Below are 18,248 nucleotides of genomic sequence, written 5' to 3' on the forward strand. Positions count from 1 at the left end.
AAAAAAAAAAAAAAAAAAAAAGAATGTTGAATATTGGCCCCCACTGTCTTCTGTCTCAGAGAGTTTCTGCCAAGAGATCTGCTGTTAGTCTGATAGGCTTCCCTTTGTGTGTAACCCGACCTTTCTCTCTGGCTGCCCTTAACATTTTTTCCTTCATTTCAACTTTGGTGAATCTGACAGTTATCTGTCTTGGAGTTGCTCTTCTCGAGGAGTATCTTTGTGGCGTTCTCTGTATTTCCTAAATATGAATGTTGGCCTGCTTTACTAGGTTGGGGAAGTTCTCCTGGATGATGTCCTGCAGAGTGTTTTCCATCTTGGTTCCATTTTCCCCATCACTTTCAGGCATACCAACCAGACGTAGATTTGGTCTTTTCACATAATCCCATATTTCTTGGAGGCTTTGTTCATTTCTTTTTACTCTTTTTTCTCTACACTTCTCTTCTTGCTTCATTTCATTCATTTGATCTTCAGTCGCTGATACTGTTTCTTCCAGTTGATCTAGTCAGTTGTTGAAGCTTGTGCATTTGTCACGTAGTTCTCGTGTTATGGTTTTCATCACTCTCTGTTCTTTTAAGGTCTTTTCTGCATTGATTATTCTAGTTATCCATTCATCCATTCTTTTTGCATGGTTTTTAGTTTCTTTGCGCTGGTTACGTAGTTCCTCCTTTAGCTCTGAGAAGTTTGATTGACTGAAGCCTTCTTCTCTCAACTTGTCAAAGTCATTCTCCATCCAGCTTTGTTTTGTTGCCGGTGATGAGCTGCGTTCCTTCGAAGGGGGAGATGTGCTCTTATTTTTTGAACTTCCAGCTTTTCTGCACTGCTTTTCCCCCATCTTTGTGGTTTTATCTGCCTTTGGTCTTTGATGATGGTGACGTACTGATGGAGTTTTGGTGTGGGTGTCCTTTCTGTTTGTTAGTTTTCCTTCTAACAGTCAGGACCCTCAGCTGTAGGTCTGTTGGAGTTTGCTTGAGGTCCACTCCAGATCCTGTTTGCCTGGGTATCAGCAGCAGAGGCTGCAGAAGATAGAATATTGCTGAACACCGAGTGTTGCTGTCTGATTCTTGGTCTGGAAGCTTCGTCTCAGGGGTGTACCCTGCTGTGTGAGGTGTGAGGTGTCGGTCTGCACCTGGGGGGTGTCTCCCAGTTAGGCTACTCAGGGGTCAGGGACCCACTTAAGCAGGCAGTCTGTCTGTTCTTAGATCTCAACCTCTGTGCTGGGAGATCCACTGCTCTCTTCAAAGCTGTCAGACAGTGGCATTTACCTCTGCTGAGGTTTCTGCTGCTTTTTGTTTAGCTGTGCCCTGTCCTCAGCGGTGGTCTACAGAGGCAGGTCGGCCTCCTTGAGCTGTGGTGGGCTCCACCCAATTCGAGCTTCCCAGCGGCTTTGTTTACCTACGTAAGCTTCAGGAATGGTGGGTGCCCCTCCCCCAGCCTTGCTGCAGCCTTGCAGTTAGATCTCAGACTGCTGTGCTAGCAATGAGGGAGGCTCCGTGGGCGTGGGACCCTCCAGGCCAGGTGTGGGATATAGTCTCCTGATAAGCCGTTTGCTAAGATCCTTTGTAAAGCGCAGTATTAGGGTGGGAGTTACCCGATTCCAGGTGTTGTGTGTCTCAATTTCCTTTGGCTAGGAAAAGGAATTGCCTTCTCCTTTGCGCTTCCCAGGTGAGGCGATGCCTTGCCCTGCTTCAGCTCTCGCTGATTGGGCTGCACCTGCAGACTGGTGCCAACTGTCTGACATGCCCCAGTGAGATGAACCCGGTACCTCTGTGGAAAATGCAGAAATCACTTGTCTTCTGTGTTGCTCACGCTGGGAGCTGGAGGCTGGAGCTGTTCCTATTTGGCCATCTTGGGCATGCCCCGACCATCCCCCACCATGAGAAAATGTTTTAAAGAATCCCAGTGATATTTATGCAGATGAAATATTCAATTGGAGGCACATAATGGCTGGTTGTCTCTCTTTTTACGTCACAATTAGTCAGTGGGTTCAGGTAGCTTTAGTCAGATTCCTCCATTGTAAAGTGCCCCATTAGTCTTTCACCTAATGGTTTTAAGGACCCCTGATAATCTTGCTAAAATCCATTATTTCATTAGGTGCTGCAAAATGGTGATTTTAAAAAAATCTTTCTTCTGATTAGATGGAATGTTTTTATAAAGAACTTTACCATATCAACTATTTGTTGACCCTGAAATATAGTTTGGCAGGATGAACACTTGATTCTTTTCTGATTTATAAATTTTCAAAGTAAGGAATGGATGCCCTATCAACTTCCAATAGTGACCAATAAGTTTGGTTTTTTGTGTATTTTATGATCTCATGGATTTTTATATATTTGATGTGTTTCACTCCATTTCAGTCTTCTTTTTGATACAAATTGATCCCTTTTACTTGAGACTGACTTTTGTACTTTTGACGTGAGCCAAGTAGTCTTTTATCATATGTTTGCATTCTGGTACAAGTTGACCTGGGTTCATTTTGTACATGTGGTCTTTGGTTCTCTTTTCTACAGAGGGGTGCATCAATCCATTCATTCATTCCAATTATGGGTCAGTGATGTGCTAGGAAAGATCTATTTTTCTCTCCATCCTTAGAATGGCTACTTTTATCTTAGCCAATAACTGCCAGGATTTTTTCTGATTATTATTGGGGAAAAAAACTTACCCAAAAACAGTATTATCACTTACACATTTTTTGGCTAATATGAGTGATTAAAAATGGGATCCTAAAATAATGGAAATTTATTTGATTTCTAGCAAAGTTAAGTTTTATATTTATTAGCTATTTGTATACACTCTTTGTAAATGATATATTTAGGACCTCTGTCCATTTTCTGTTGGCATCTTATTGTTTAAAATTATACAAATGATTCTTCACGGTTTAAAATATTAAATCTTTTTTTGTCATAGTTGTTGAAGTGTTTTCCAAAATATGTTTGCCTTCTACTTTTGTAATTACTTTTCTTGACCCATTGAAGTTTTAAATTTTCATGTAGCCAGATCAGTCAGACTTTATATTTCTTATTTTTTCCTATTACTTTCATACTTAGAATGCCCATCTCTTCCAAGAGCTGATGTATACTTTTATAACTAGTATTACAATGTGTAATCCGGTCTTAGGATTTGCAATATCTACCTATATTTTCACTTTAGGGTTTTCTCATGGGATAATTTTTAAAACTGTATGAATATACTTGGAATTCATTCTCACCTGTATTGTTAGGTGAAGATCTAAAATTTATTTGCAAATAACCAACTAGGTTTTTTTTAGTGATTTTATATCCTAGTTATGAAATATTAAGTGTTCCTACATTATAGGCCTGATTAGGAGCTTTCTTCTTTGTTCTATTGAGCTCCAAGCCTATTTCTCTGATAATACCATGCTGGTTTATTGTTGAGGTGATTTATTATGTCTAATTATCTGGTGGAGTTAGGTTCCTCTCGTTTCTCTTCCCCAAACTCTGACTCCCAGTTTTTCTTTGCTATTCTCATTTATTCTCCAGAAGGTTTTTAGAAACTTTTCTAAGCCCTTCCCCTCACTTATAATTTTTTTTTGAGACAGAGTCTTGCTCTGTTACCCAGGCTGGAATGCAGTGGCGTGATCTTGGCTCACTGCAACCTCCACCTCCCGGGTTCAAGCAGTTCTTCTGACTCAGTCTCCCAAATAGCTGGGACCACAGGTGCATGCTGCCACGGCTGGCTAATTCTTGTATTTTTAGTAGAGACAGGGTTTCACCATATTGGTCAGGCTGGTCTCAGACTTCTGACCTTGGCCTCCCTAAGTGTTGGGATTACAGGTGTGAGCCACTGCATCTGGCCTCACTTGTAATTTTGATTATTATTATTTTAAACTCATAAATTAATCTGGGAAGGTAGTTATCTTTACAATATGCAGTTTCTTCAACTAGAAATATTTCCCATTCTTTTAATTCATTTTTTGTTTTATTCTGTTGTATGCATATTATGTTGCAGTTCTGTAACATTTGTTAATTATGCATTCTTAGTAGTATATAATTCTTGCATACGGCAGTTCAGACTGATTTTAAATAATGTTGGAAAGTCACATACAATAATAAGCAAGTTAATAATAGCATAAGGGAATCCACCTCTAATTTTGAGAAAGATTGCTTGTATTGTAGAAAGCAATTGTTAGCATATAATGTAAAATAAGAGTCTAGAATTCTGTTAAGCACTGTAAGTTTTTCAGTTGTATATACTACCCCTATTCAACTATATTTAATTGTTTTGTTTGGGAATGCTTTTCTTTTTTGTACCTAAAAGCTCTGCAATTTGTTGATCTTTAGGTTATCATGCAAGAAGTTCTCAAGCCTTTTTGATTTTTGTGCAATAAAGTACATCTTTGCATAAGAGTGAAATTGGGCTAGCTTAAATGGATCCATAAACTTTCTTCTAATTTTCAGTGAGAATCTTTTAAACACCTGTTAAATTTAATGTAGCAGTTTGATAATCTAAAATTATATACCACTTGTTTATTTGTTCATTCATCCGTCCATTTTCCCATGAATATTTCATTTGTTTATCCAGCTAGTTTTATTAACTGTTTCAGTCCAGGCATTGGGATATAATGATAAGCAAGATATCATTCCTGTGGAAACTTCTTCCAGGCACTAAAGATATAAAGGATGAATTAGAGGAACATAAAATTGGCGGATATTGAATAGTTAAAGGCAATGGCCATAGGGGTGGCAAAGAGGAAGTAGAGATAGAGTCATTAGGACTTAGTGTCAATTAAATATGGGGTGAGTAAGAGAAGATGGCTTTGGGATGTCCTCAAGTTCCTAGATTATTTATTTATCATGCTTTTATTGGAGGACTGTCATGTTTTAGGCATTGTTATGTTTCAGGCATTGTGTAAATGCAGGAAGATATAAGAAATAAGCTACATCAGTACGTAGATTATAGAGGGGAAAGTATTAGGTTGGTGCATTGCTTTTAGTGGCAGAAACAGCAATTACTTTGGCACCAGCCTAGTAGAATGGTTGTGACTGGGGTGGGAGTGTGCATATAGAGAGAAAGATTATGAATTCACTTTCAGGCCTGTTGAGCTGCCTGCCTGTTAGATTTACAAGTGGAAGTAATGGATATTCAGATAGAGAGTTCGAGAGAGTCATTGCTGGACATACAATCATCATTGTATAGCTGGCAATTGAAATTGTGGATTAGAAGGTCTTTCAAAAAGAGTCCTTAGTGAGAAAAGAAAGGGAGAATTGGAATCTTGAGGAATAACAGTATTTTTTGTTAGAGAAGATGAACCTGTGAAGAAGACTAAAGTGGAGTAATCAGAGAGACAGAAGGGAACTTGGGACAGTGTTTCACAAAAGCCAAGAAAATTTTCCAGGCAGAATGTTCAACTGTATCTAAAGTCAAGTCAAGGGTCAGTAAGATAAGGATTTAAAATGTCCACTAAATTTTGTAATTAGGATATCATCACTGATCATGTGAAACTATTTCTGTGGGGGAAGTTGAATAATAGAAATGGTGTGACCCCTACACATTTTTTTTTTTTTTTTTAAACCTTGGCCTTGCAGAGAGGTTAGAGAAACTTGAAAGACAGTATCAGGATTCGTAGCATTAATGAAGGGTTACCTTCGGAGAGGAAAACAAGTATAGTAAGGAATATTTGTAGAAAATGGAGAAATTCGAAGAGCTGTCTTCCTCTGTCAGCTAAAAGTTTCTTAGCAGCAGGGGTTGATTTACTCACCAATGTGTTTAGTGCCTAATGCGTAGTAAGTAATCAGTAAATATTTGCTAAACAATTGAGCCCAATAAAAGAGTTGAACAATTTTGTTCATCCCAAGTCTAAAGTGTAGCTTCAGAATTTAGTCACTTCTGGAGCTTAAGATTTACTTTTGTTCTCTGTCATTAAAAATTAAACCTGTAGTCAAAAAATTAACCTTCTAAAAAATTCTTTTAGAATAAGCTCTGCTTTATAGTATAGTCTGTTTTTCATAGTACTGCACATTCCTAACTAAGGTTTGCTACTTTATCTTTTATGGTGTACTTAAAAAAAAATCTTTTTTTTGTAGAGACGGGGTCTCACTATGTTGCCCAGTTGGTCTTGAACTCCTGATCTCAAGTGATCCTCCCACCTCTGCCTCCCATGCCTGTTGGGATTACAGGCATGAGACACCACATCCAGCCCTTGTATAGTGTATTTTAAGTTCTGCTTTGGTTATCTCCTTTTGAAACTTTGCAAATGCTAAAGATTTATTTGAATTTTGTTACTTACAAAGTTGAAACATTTTATTTTATTATTAATTTTGAGACAGAGTCTCCCTTTTTCATCCAGGCTGGAGTGCAGCAGCACAATCACAGCCCATTGCAGACTTGACGTCCTCTATTCAAGCAATCCTCCCACCTCAGCTTTCCAAGTAGACACACACCACCAAGCCCTGCTAATTTTTTATATTTTTTGTAGAGGCAGGTTTTCACCATGTTGTCAATCTGGTCTCAAACTTCTGAGCTCAAGTGATCTGCCTGCCTCAGCCTCAGCCTCACAAAGTGCTGGGATTACAGGCACGAGCCACTGTGCCTGGCTGAAACATTTTAATAAGAGCAGTTAACCATACCTTTTCAACAGGAATCGATTTGGGAACTGTACCTATCTTTTTTTAATGATGTGAAAACTTCCTTATTCGTTTGTGATAAGTATCCTTTAAGCCACTCCATTTGTAGTGAAACTAATTCTTTCATTCTGTATTTAATGCTTTACTATCTGTAATCTGAGATCAGAAAGACTCATAATCAAATTAATGTACCCTAATTGTTTACTTCGATAACATATTTTCTGTGCATTTTCTTTATATTAGAGTCAAGAGAATATGAGTCTAAAATATAATTTTTTTGCAAAAATATGAGTCCTAAGGTTTTTTTTTTTAGATTTCTTCTTTGTTGATTACAGTTTTTATTTCTGTTCCATAGATATATATGTGACATATAAAATAAATTAGAAAGAGAAGATATACAATACTATCTAAAGTGACTACATTTTTCTTTTAGGCTGGGATATGAAGAACAACAGCCTGAGGTTCCAATTCTTTATCATGATGTAACATCCCTTTTGCTCATCCAAATCTTAATGATGCCACAACCCTTACGCAAAGGTATGTCTTTATAATTCAGATTCTTTGATTATATACTATGTATTTTGAATATTCTAGAGAGTATAGAGACAAATAGGCTAGGTGTGGTGGCTCATGCTTGTAACCCCAGCACTTTGGGAGACTGAGGCCCATGGGTGGATTGCTTGAGCCCAGGAGCTCGAGACCAGCCTGAGCTATTAATATAGTGAGATGCTGTCCAGAAAGAGAAAGAGAAGTAAATATAGCAGTAAGTCTGATGGATATTTTTTGTGGTAATAACAGATATTGTTTTTTCTGTTATTAGCAAATAGTAATCATATCTAAAAAAATGACAATGAAAAAGTGTTTTTAAAAATTCTTGTGGGTCTGTTCTTTTCAGCTTTTTAGTCACTAAGAGGTAAAGATGTGGGGAAAACACTCTGAAAATGGCTTAAAAAATTGAAGTGATGATACAAATGAAAATTTGAAAAACAGAGCAAACTCAGCCTTAGTGCCTTTATCTATATGTGTACATATTTTAATATAGTAGTAATTGTAGAGTTATTAAAAATATAGTCTCATCATTTTTAGTGTTAATATCATAACATTATTATGTTAACAGCATCAGTATTATGTTAGCAACATTTTAATTATTGCTTCTTGGTCTTTGTAGCTTTCACTTGAAGACAACATTTTAAATAGTCTATCAGATAATTAACATCTTGTATATTAGAAAACAAGTTTTTATCAGTAGAATGAACATCTGTGGGTGTATAAAGTTCTTGTTCCTAGGGATGACACTGTTTATACAAACTCCAGCTTGATCTTTGATAAATCTTTTTACCTAAGGGTGTGAAATAATCATTTAAAAATATATAGGCAAATTATGATATTTCATGCAAATTATGACATTCTGTAAAGCAATATGATTAATAAACAAGCATAATATACTAGCGCTGTGAGCTTCAATTAATATTTTTAATCATGAAATTCACATAAAATAAAACTTACTATTTAAACAATTTAAAGTGTACAACTGAAGTGCCATTTAGTACTGTCATAGTATTGTGTGATCATCACCATTAGTTCCAGAACATTTTCATCAGCCCCAAAGGAAACTCTATGCCTGTTAAGCAGTCACCTTCTTGTTTTCTCCTTCTCCCAACCCCTGGAAACCACTAATCTGATTTCCTGTCTTCATGGATTTGCCTATACAGGATATTTCATATTAATGAAATTATACATTACATTGCATTTTGTGTCTGGCTTCTTTCACTTAGCATGTTTTCAAGGTTTATCCACGTTATAGCATGCATTATTACTTCATTTATCTCGATGACTTGGTAATATTCCATTGTATGGATATACAACATTGTTTATCCATTTGCCAGTTGATGGATTATTACCAACACAACTGATGGATCAGTTGGGTTATTACCGCCTTTTTGCTATTGTGAATAGTGCTGCCATGAACATTGATATAGAAGTTTTTGTTTGAGGCCAGGTGTGATGGATCACTTGAGGCCAGGAGCTCATGACCAGCCTGGCTAATATGGTGAAACCGGTTCTCTACTAAAAATACAAAAATTAGCCTGGCATGGTGGCACACACCTGTAATCCCAGCTATTCAGGAGGCTGAGGCACAAGAACCACTTGAGCCCGGGAGATGGAGGTTACAGTGAGCTGAGATCACGACACTGCACTGTAGCCTGGGTGACAGAATGAGACTCTGTCTCAAAAAAAAAAAAGTTTTTGAACACGTTTTTTTCTTTTTTGGGGGATGTATAGCTAGAAGTGGAATTGCTGGATCATATGGTAATTCTGTTTAACTTCTTGAGGTAATTATATATTTAACTGCAAAAGTTCAGATACTTTTGAATGTTACTTTTTTGGAGGGTTAGGCTGTGTCTGCTAATATAATCATTTGTGTTTATAGAGCTTAAAAACCTGTTAAATAGTCTCATTAAAATTAATCTCCTTGTAAAATTAGTTTCAAATTCTTTAGGCTTTTTGTGTCACTTTGGTTAGTTTTTCTTATTCTAGGGAAACAGTTGCCTTGGATCATGCTGGTTTACTCCTGATTGTGCTCTTCTAATTATATTAGTAGTATTACATTTTGAAATATTTAAAAAATTACTTTATTATATCTTCAAAATATTTAAATATATTATTTAAATATACCTTTTACTTATAAGCTTAGTTATTACATAAACCTGAAAAGGTAAAAGGGAAGGAAACTTGACATAGAGAAGATTGTCTCTATGTCAGTATTTAATCTATATTAATATTTAATCTAAAGAGAAAAATATTTTAGTTAAGAGTAAAGGACCTGTTGTGTCAGTGTCTGAGAGCTGTAGCTGGTGCATCATCCTCCTTGTCAGAAGTCATTGTTGGCACTGGCTTTCAACAGAAGATGAAGTTCATGCTGAAAGAGGATGCAATACCTGAAATTAACCAAACCTAGTGAATTTAATTCAGTAGAAACAGAGTCTAAAAACTATGTTCTAAAATGCGTCAAGAAAATTGATCTCCTTAGTAATGGTTAATAGAATAAATTCAGGAAATCATCAACATAAAAATGTATAATATTGTTAATAATCATGCCTTAAAGTAATATCATTAAAGAAGAGTTTCTTGGTGGACAAATTTAATAAGCAAATTTAATAAATTCATTGCTTGATTCAGTTCAAGAAATACTTAATAAGTACCTACTGTTTACCAGGTTGCTATGCTTCTTTGCCAAGTGCTGGATACACAAAGATGACTAAAACATGGACTTTGTGCTTAGGGAACCAAATAGCTAGGTATTTAGCAGTCATTAAATTTACCTGTAGTTAGAATTGCTTTTAAAACTTGTGCTTTATATTATTTCTTAAAATTTTATACTAATTCAAGATCAGATTATCTTGAGATTGGATTATACCGCTGTCAAACACATTGTATAATATTTTGCTAGCTGTCATTATGGTGATGAATTCCTCTTAGAATTTAGGGTCAGACAAAAAATGCCATTCCTTATTAATTTTTTTAGTCTTTCACAGTTTGAGAACTGGATAGAGGCCTTTAATTGCTAGGAAGTTCAGAGCTTAATTATATTTTCCACAGACAGGTTTTTTTTGAGGGGAGGTGGAGAGTTGGGGAGATAGAGTTATTAATATAAAATTTTCTTTTCCACTCCCTTTTGATGTAAGAGTTAATAGTAGTCTTTATTGTGACAGTGTTTTTATTATAAACTATTTTTATTGTAAGAATGTGTATTTGTATAACTGTTTAAGTTATTGGTTGTTATTAGAAGAGAAAAGCAAAGGAAAATTTTACTGTATAGACTTACTAGAATGTTAAATGCTTCCCATGGTTTTATCTACCTATATACCTCTTAAATTTTTTAATGCTTAGCATTGTTTCCGGGTTAAAAGACCTTTTTAGCCAATTATCTCACCAGAAGCTCAAATTAAATATATTAAAGACAAGTTTTTTCTTTGATCTCTTATGTCCTTGTATCTTATGTTTCATAATACTCATCACATCACTGGTCTCTAAAGAATAAACTCAGAAGTAACTTCTGACATCACTGTTTTCAGGTATTCATATTTAGTTCTTTATGTACAAGGGGAAAGAAGATTTATAACTTAGGATCAGATTTAGCTATATAATGTAGAGAAGAAACCAAATTAACCCAGTAGCTTAAATAAGATACTGCTTGTTTTTCTTTCATGTAGAAGTATGAAAGTAGGCAGGCCAGACGCTTCTACTTCACAGCACCAGATTCTTTATGGTATGGCTCTCATCTCCCTGTGCCAAGGTAGCTGCTAAGAGTTCCAGCCATCACAGTCTAGTTTAAGGCAGCAGGATGAGAGTTAAGAGAGGAACTTCACCTTTTTTAAGAAGCCCTCTTAGACGATTCACACAAAATTTACAATTATTATCTCTCAGGCTAAAATTCTTTCTTATTTTTGAGCCTCCAGGGTTTAAGACATAAAATCATCATCCTTTATAGGGAGTGTATTAGTTCATTTTCATGCTGATAATAAAGACATACCTGAGACTGGGCAATTTACAAAAGAAAGAGGTTTAATGGACTCACAGTTCCATATGACTGGGAGGTCTCACAATCATGGCAGAAGGCAAAAGGCACGTCTCACATGGTGGCAACAAGAGAAGAGAATGATAGCCAAGTGAAAGGGGTTTCCCCACATGAAACCATCACATCTCATGAGACTCATTCACTACCACGAGAACAGTATGGGGGAACCACCCCCATGATTCAGTTATCTCCCACTGGATCCCTCCCACAACACGGGGGAATTATGGGAGTTGCAATTCAAGATGAGATTTGGGTGGGGAGACAATGAAACCGTCAGGGAGGGTCAGTTACCCAGGTTCGGATCATGTTGCTGTTCTTGAGGAGCTTCACAAATCTGTTCTTAACCATGCTTTCTAGAATACAGACTCCAAGATTCTGTAGAGCATCTGGGACCAGTGATTATAGAATATCCCTGCTTCCAAGATCCCATAAGCAGGGCTCACAGAAGAAAGCTTGAATGCTGCTTATTATTTTCCATTGACTTGAATAAAGAAAGTATCTCAGTTTTGCTTTGTTATAAATCAAGGGCTTAAAAAACTATTTATTTACAAGCATACATAACAGTAAAGAGCAGAGTTTCATGAACCCCCATGTCAACTCATGACCAGTCTTGTTTTATTTATACCCTGACTTATTCCCTACTCCCTCCCACCTGTGGTTATTTTGAAGCAAATTCCAGACCGCATATCATTTTATCTATATAGTCTTCAGTATATATCTCTAAAAGATAAGGATTCTTAAAATAATAAAAGAAAATATTGTGAACACAATTAAAAATGAATGGTTATGCCTAAATATCAGTAACTATCCCATCAGTGTTCAAATTTCCATAGTTGCTCCTTGTAAATGATTTTTTTTTTTTTTTTTTTTTTTTTTTTGAGACAGTCTCTGTCGCCTAGGCTGGAGTGCAGTGGCACTATCTTAGCTCACTGCAACCTGTGCCTCCTGGGTTCAAGCAATTCTCCTGCCTCAGCCTCCGGAGTAGCTGGGATTACAGGCACCCACCACCACACCTGGCTAAGTTTTGTATTTTTAGTAGAGACAGGGTTTCACCATGTTGGCCAGACTGCTCTCAATATCCTGACGTTGTGATCCACCTGCCTCAGCCTCCTAAAGTGCTGAGACTACAGGCATGAGCCACTGCGCCAGGCCTGTAAATGATTTTTTTATATTTGGTTTATTTGACTTAGGATCCAAAAAAGATCCATACATTGGATTTGGTTTTTTTAGTTCTTTTAAATCTGTTGTGGGTTGCTTCCTTCCTCCTACCTCCTTGCATTTTATTTGTTGAAAAATCTGGGTCTTTTTTCCTTCAGAACGTCCCATAGTCTCTATTTTGCTAATTGTACCCCCAATAACATCATTTAATAACATGATCTTCTGTCCCTGTGTGTGTCCTACAAACTGGCAGATAGATTTAGATGGAATCAGTTTCTTATTTCTTTTTGCAAAAATACTTCATGGATAGTGTTTAATATTTTTGTCAGGAGATATAATTTCCAGTTATTTCTCTTTATATGACAGTAGAAGCTATTTATTATTCTCTAGATTTATTCCTTAATTATTTCATTTGTTAAGTGGAATTCATAAAATAAAATTTTTTCCTATTTATTTTTCCTATTTGTTTATACATTGGTAAAGTTGATACAGGAAAGGCAGGTTAAATGCTTGATTTTTTTTTTTACCAGTTTTCAGAAAAATGACTTTTTTTGTGTGTGTGTTCTCCAAAGGTGATTTCTTTTTTTCCAGTATTATGAATTCTTGGATTTTAATATATTTAGCATCCTTCAGTTCCATAGTAAAATAATAACTATTTAAACACCTTAGGTTGGCTTGTATCCTATTGATATAACCCCAACAGTCTTTGATAGCTTCTTCAAACCAAAGCTTTATTTTTTTTTCTATTTTGGGGAGGCACAGGGTCTTGTTCTATTGCCCAGGCTTGGAGTACAGTGGTGCAGTCATAACTCACTGCAGCCTTGACCTCCTGGGCTCAAGCAATCCTCCTGCCTCAGAGTCCGTGTAGTTGGGACCACAGGCGCACACTACCACATTTGGCTAATTTTATTTTTTGTAGAGATGGAGGGGGTCTCACTCTGTTGCCCAGGCTGGTCTCGAACTCTGGGCTCAAGGAATCCACCTGCCTTGGCCTCCCAAAGTGCTGGAATTACAGGCATGAGCCACTGTGCTGGCCTAAGACCAAGGCTTTTTAGTATGTGGTTCCAGAGTTCATTAATAGGATTCAGGAAATCCATCAGTCTCCTAAAATGGTAAGGAAAAAAATTGTACATATATGTGCGTTTTTTTTCTGAGTAGTTTCACAGCTCTTACCAGATTTTCAAAAGGATTTTGACCCCTGAAATTTAATTACTTATATATTATCCTGGAGACTCCTGGCCATAGACAAATATATTTTGTAGGATCAGCAGATTACAGTGGGATGAGAAATGAGAAGTGAGATAATTGAGACAGTGAAGAGAGAGATCTTCTAAGAGAGAATGGAGGAGAACAGAAGCCATACATGATGTACAGCAGTCCCCCCTTACCCATAGTTGCACTTTCTGTGGTTTTTGTTACCAGTGGTCAACTTTGGTCCAAAAAAAGTAAATGGAAAATTCCAGAAATAAACAATTTATATATTTTAAGTTGTGTGCCATTCTGAGTAGTACACTGAAATCTTGTGCTGTCTTGTTCGTTTCTTCCTGGGAAGTGAAGTCATCTATTTGCCCAGCATATCCACTCTGTAGATGCTACCCGCCCATTAGTCATTTAGTATCCATCTGGGCTGTCAGAACAACTGTCGTGGTATCACAGTGCTTGTGTTCAAGTAACTCTTATTTTACTTAATAATGGCCCCAAAGCAGAAGAAGACTAGTGATGGTGGTGAGAAATAAAAATAAAATCTTAAGCTCCCCAACTGAGCAGATGTGATTAAAGAATGATCTTTTGTTTCTTGTTTTCTAGAGCTGGTTTCTGCTTACTCCTTAGAAAATAATTCAGGTTGGCCGGGCGCAGTGGCTCACGCCTGTAATCTCAGCACTTTGAGAGGCCAAGGCGGGCGGATCACGAGGTCAGGAGATCGAGACCATCCTGGCCAACATGGGGAAACCCCGTCTCTACTAAAAATACAAAAAATTAGCCCGGGCTTGGTGGCGGATACCTGTAGTCCCAGCTGCTCGGGAGGCTGAGGCAGGAGAATGGCGTGAATCCGGGAGGTGGAGCTTGCAATGAGCCGAGATCGCGCCACTGCACTCCAGCCTGGGTGACAGAGCGAGACTCTGTCTCAAAAAAAAAAAAAAAAAAAAAAAAAAGAAAAGAAAATAATTCAGGTTAAAGGTTGATAAGGGAGGGGCACACTGAGGTGTGAACAACATTCTTTAGGATCATCGTATCATTCTTTAATCACATTTAGCTAATCATCTGGGGTTGCAACCGAACTCCCCTCTCCGTCTTTGCAGTTTCACAATACATCCCTTCCCCAAAGCTGACCAGCATCTCTAGACTAGTTTTGGCCAACTCATGGAGGAAGTTCAGTGAGGGTTTTTGTGTCTTCTACTCTACCTTCTAATGTCAGAGGGCCGAAACCTCCACCCTGGCATCATGCTGTTGCCGCCATTTTTTGAACAGGCAACCCATGAAGAGGCATGAAGCTAAATTGCGCATGTGCATGTTTCTCCTTTCATAAATACTCATGACTCTTCCTACAGCTTATTGAATATGAACACCAGGCCACCCTGTTTAGCATAAATTCCTGACCTCCCTCAAAGGACTTGCTCTTGGCTTATCCTACAGGCTGTGATTCCCAGCTTGCTGATGGCTAGCCTACAGGATACAAACTTTTTGAGAAATAAAGCCCTCCTTTCCAAATTTGTAAACCTTGTGATTCTTCAGTTGACACTGGCAATTTGGATACACCAAAGAGAAACTAAATTTCTTTCTTTTAAGTGAAAAGGTGAAAATTCCTGACTTAATAAGGAAAGGAAAAAAATTGTATGCTGAGGTTACTAAGGTCTTTGGTACGAATGAACCTTCTATCCATGAAATTATGAAGAAGGAAAAAAAATTGTGCTAGTTTCACAATCACACTTTAAACAGCAAAAGTTATGGCCATAGTACAGTAAATAATTTTGAGAGATCACATTTTCATAATTTTTATTATAATATTGTAATTGTTCTATTATATTGTTAATGTCTTATTGTGTCTAATTTATAAATTAAATTTTATCATAGGTACATCTGTACAGTTGACCCTTGAACAACACAGAGGCTAAGGGTGCAGTCCCCCTTTACTTCTTCACTTCCCACCCTGCTCCAACATGCAGTTGAATCCACTGCACGTATTTTTCGACTTCCCAAAAACTTAACTACTAATAGCCTATTGTTGACCAGAAGCCTTACCAATAACAGTCAATTAACACATAATTTGTATATGTATTATGTACTTTATTCTCACAATAAGGCTAGAGAAAACATTAAGAAAATCATGAGAAAGAGAAAATATATTTACTATTCATTAAATGGAAGTGGATCATCATAAAAATATTCATCCTTGTCATCTTCATGTTGAATAGGCTGAGGAAGAGGAAGGGTTGGTCTTGCTGTCTCAGGGGTGGCAGAAGTGGAAGAAAATCCTTGTATGAGTAGACCTGCACAGTTCAAACCCATCTTGTTACATAGTACTGCAGATGTAGAGTTCAGAACTATCTGCAGTTTCAGACATCCCTGAGGTCTTGGAGTGTATCTCCTGAGGATAAGAGGGGGATTACTATTTCAAAGGGGTTATTTTTTTGTTTTCAAGATAGGAGAATTGTGAGCATCTTTAAGTGTTTGCCATTTCTCCATTCTTTACTTAATAACTCATGATGGTCCTTTACCTTATGTTGCCCTTTCGTAGAAGCCTTTCTATTGGATATCCTTCTTCTCATTGCCATAACTTCTCTGTGATTCTATTTTGATACTTGTCTGACTTGCCTGATTTTCTTTACTGTCTCCCTCTCCAGACTGTCAGTTCCTCCAAGACTAGCAACACCATCTTATGTATATCCCCAATGCCCACTTGGTACATCATATGTTCAGTAAATGCTTTGGGGATGCAGTGGGTGTGTTAAAAATACAATAGTCTTATTTTATGGCAAATTGCTTATTTTCCACTTTAAAATTCAAGAAAGCTGTTACTTTCATTTGAATCTTTACCACTTACATTGTGATCACTTCTGTATAATGTTTTTTGAGAATGTTGGCAGTTTACTGGACCCCAAATTCAATTGCCTGAAGTATACCCAAAGGACCAGCATTTACTGCCCTATTAGTTGTTAGACGGACTTGGTATCTTCTCTTGGTTCTATGTTGACTACGGCAAATGAAGTTTTATTAAACTGTGTAGATTCTTCACTCATCAAAGAGAAAATAGACTTGAGTTTATCACACAGAAAAACACATCACAGATTGATTTTTCTTGTAGACTAGACTTTTTGGAGAGGGTCAGAGCACATGTAGTTAGTAACTCCAAATCATAAAAGGTAAGACTAAGAAGATTTGATGTCTGCATGTGGTATATGCAAAGTGCTTTATTAAAGCAGTGGAATAGTATATATTTTTATAAAAAATTATCATGGTGATAGGAACAGAATAAAATGTCTGATACCTTCTTCAGATCATGTCCTGTTTACTTGTGTGCTCTTCCCCTAGGGATTTTGTTATTTTAGATACACTCTACCTTGTCTTAAAAGAAACTACAGATAGTTTGCTTTTAAGGCATTTCAAGTAAGTATCGATCTTCCTTTGTTCATCCTCAGGTATTTTGATAGTGTTTTTTTGTTGTTATTGTAATTTTTAAACACATTGATTTAGATTAGATGTCCAGTCCTTTTTTCTTCTTTTTAAATTTTGATAATTGTATTTAAAGGACTTTGTTTTCTGTTTTAATGTTGGTAGTTAGCAGTCTGTTGACCTAATATAAACCTCATGTGAGAGATTCTTTGTTTATTCTTGGTCCCTGAAAGATGTTGGTATTACACATGGCAAGCATTCAATAAATAAATATTCGTTAAATGAACAAGTGAATGTGAGAACTTAAGCTTTGACTTTAAATTGCCAGTTAACAGTCATCCATTGGTATCCATGGGATGTTGGTTCCACGAGCCCCTGCCAATTCCAAAATCCACAGATGCTCAAGTCCCTTACATAAAATGGTATAGTATTTGTATATAACCTACACATATCTTCTCATATACTTTAAATCATCTCTAGATTACTTAGTACAATACAAATGTTAAATAGTTGCTATATCTGTATTTTTTAGAGCATAATGAGAAGGCCAAAATTCTGTACATGTTCAGTACAGACACAACCATCTATTTTTTTTTTCCCAAATACTTTTGATCCATGACTGGTTGAATCCATGGATGAGGAAACCACAGGTACAAAGAGCTGACTGTATTTTTTTAAATGATGATAATCAAGACAGACAAATGGACTAAACTAGAAATTAGTACTTTTCTATGATGAAAGGCTAAAACTAGTGGCTATCATTTATTTTAGTATATTACTTCTATTTTATTTATTTATTTATTTATTTATTGATTGATTGATTGATTGATTGATTGAGAGAGAATTTCGCTCTTGTTGCCCAGGCTAAAGTGCAATGGCACCATTATTGGCTCACTGCAAACTCCACCTCTTGGGTTCAAGCGAATTTCCTGCCTCAGCCTTCCAAGTAGCTGGGATTATAGGCACCCGCCACCACGCCCAACTAAGTTTTTGTATTTTTAGTTGAGACGAGGTTTCACCATGTTGGCCAGGCTGGTCTCAAACTCCTGACCTCAGGTGATTCACCCACCTCAGCCCCCAAAATGCTGGGATTACAGGTGTGAGCCACCACTGCGTCTGGCCACATCACTTCTTTTTAGTGAAAGAAAAAATATATGTATGTATAATTTAAGAAGAAGCTGTATGTGAGTGGTGTTTCTACACTACATAAATGACTTTCTGGTTAGGATGTTTTTGTTTGTGTGCTTCATAGACAAATTCTGTAATGTCTGTCACTTATTAAAATATTTAATTATTGATGGAATACTTTTCTTGACTTC

General features: G+C 36.8%; 1 protein-coding gene across 10 annotated transcripts in view; it reads left to right on the forward strand.

The window, feature by feature from the left end:
• The window catches only part of UBR3 (ubiquitin protein ligase E3 component n-recognin 3), a 263,282-nt gene that overhangs the window by 203,658 nt on the left and 41,376 nt on the right, over window positions 1–18,248 (forward strand). For all 10 annotated transcript variants that reach the window (XR_004176549.1, XM_031651339.1, XM_031651340.1 and 7 more), the window contains one exon: window positions 7,015–7,118. Coding sequence is in view for 9 of the 10 variants with exons in the window: in XM_031651339.1 (XP_031507199.1) it covers window positions 7,015–7,118 (104 nt within the window). In the remaining variant the exon portion in view is untranslated. The remainder of the gene's footprint in view (window positions 1–7,014; window positions 7,119–18,248) is intronic.

This window comes from Papio anubis, chromosome 10, assembly GCF_008728515.1.
Source record: "Papio anubis isolate 15944 chromosome 10, Panubis1.0, whole genome shotgun sequence".
NCBI lineage: Eukaryota > Metazoa > Chordata > Mammalia > Primates > Cercopithecidae > Papio > Papio anubis.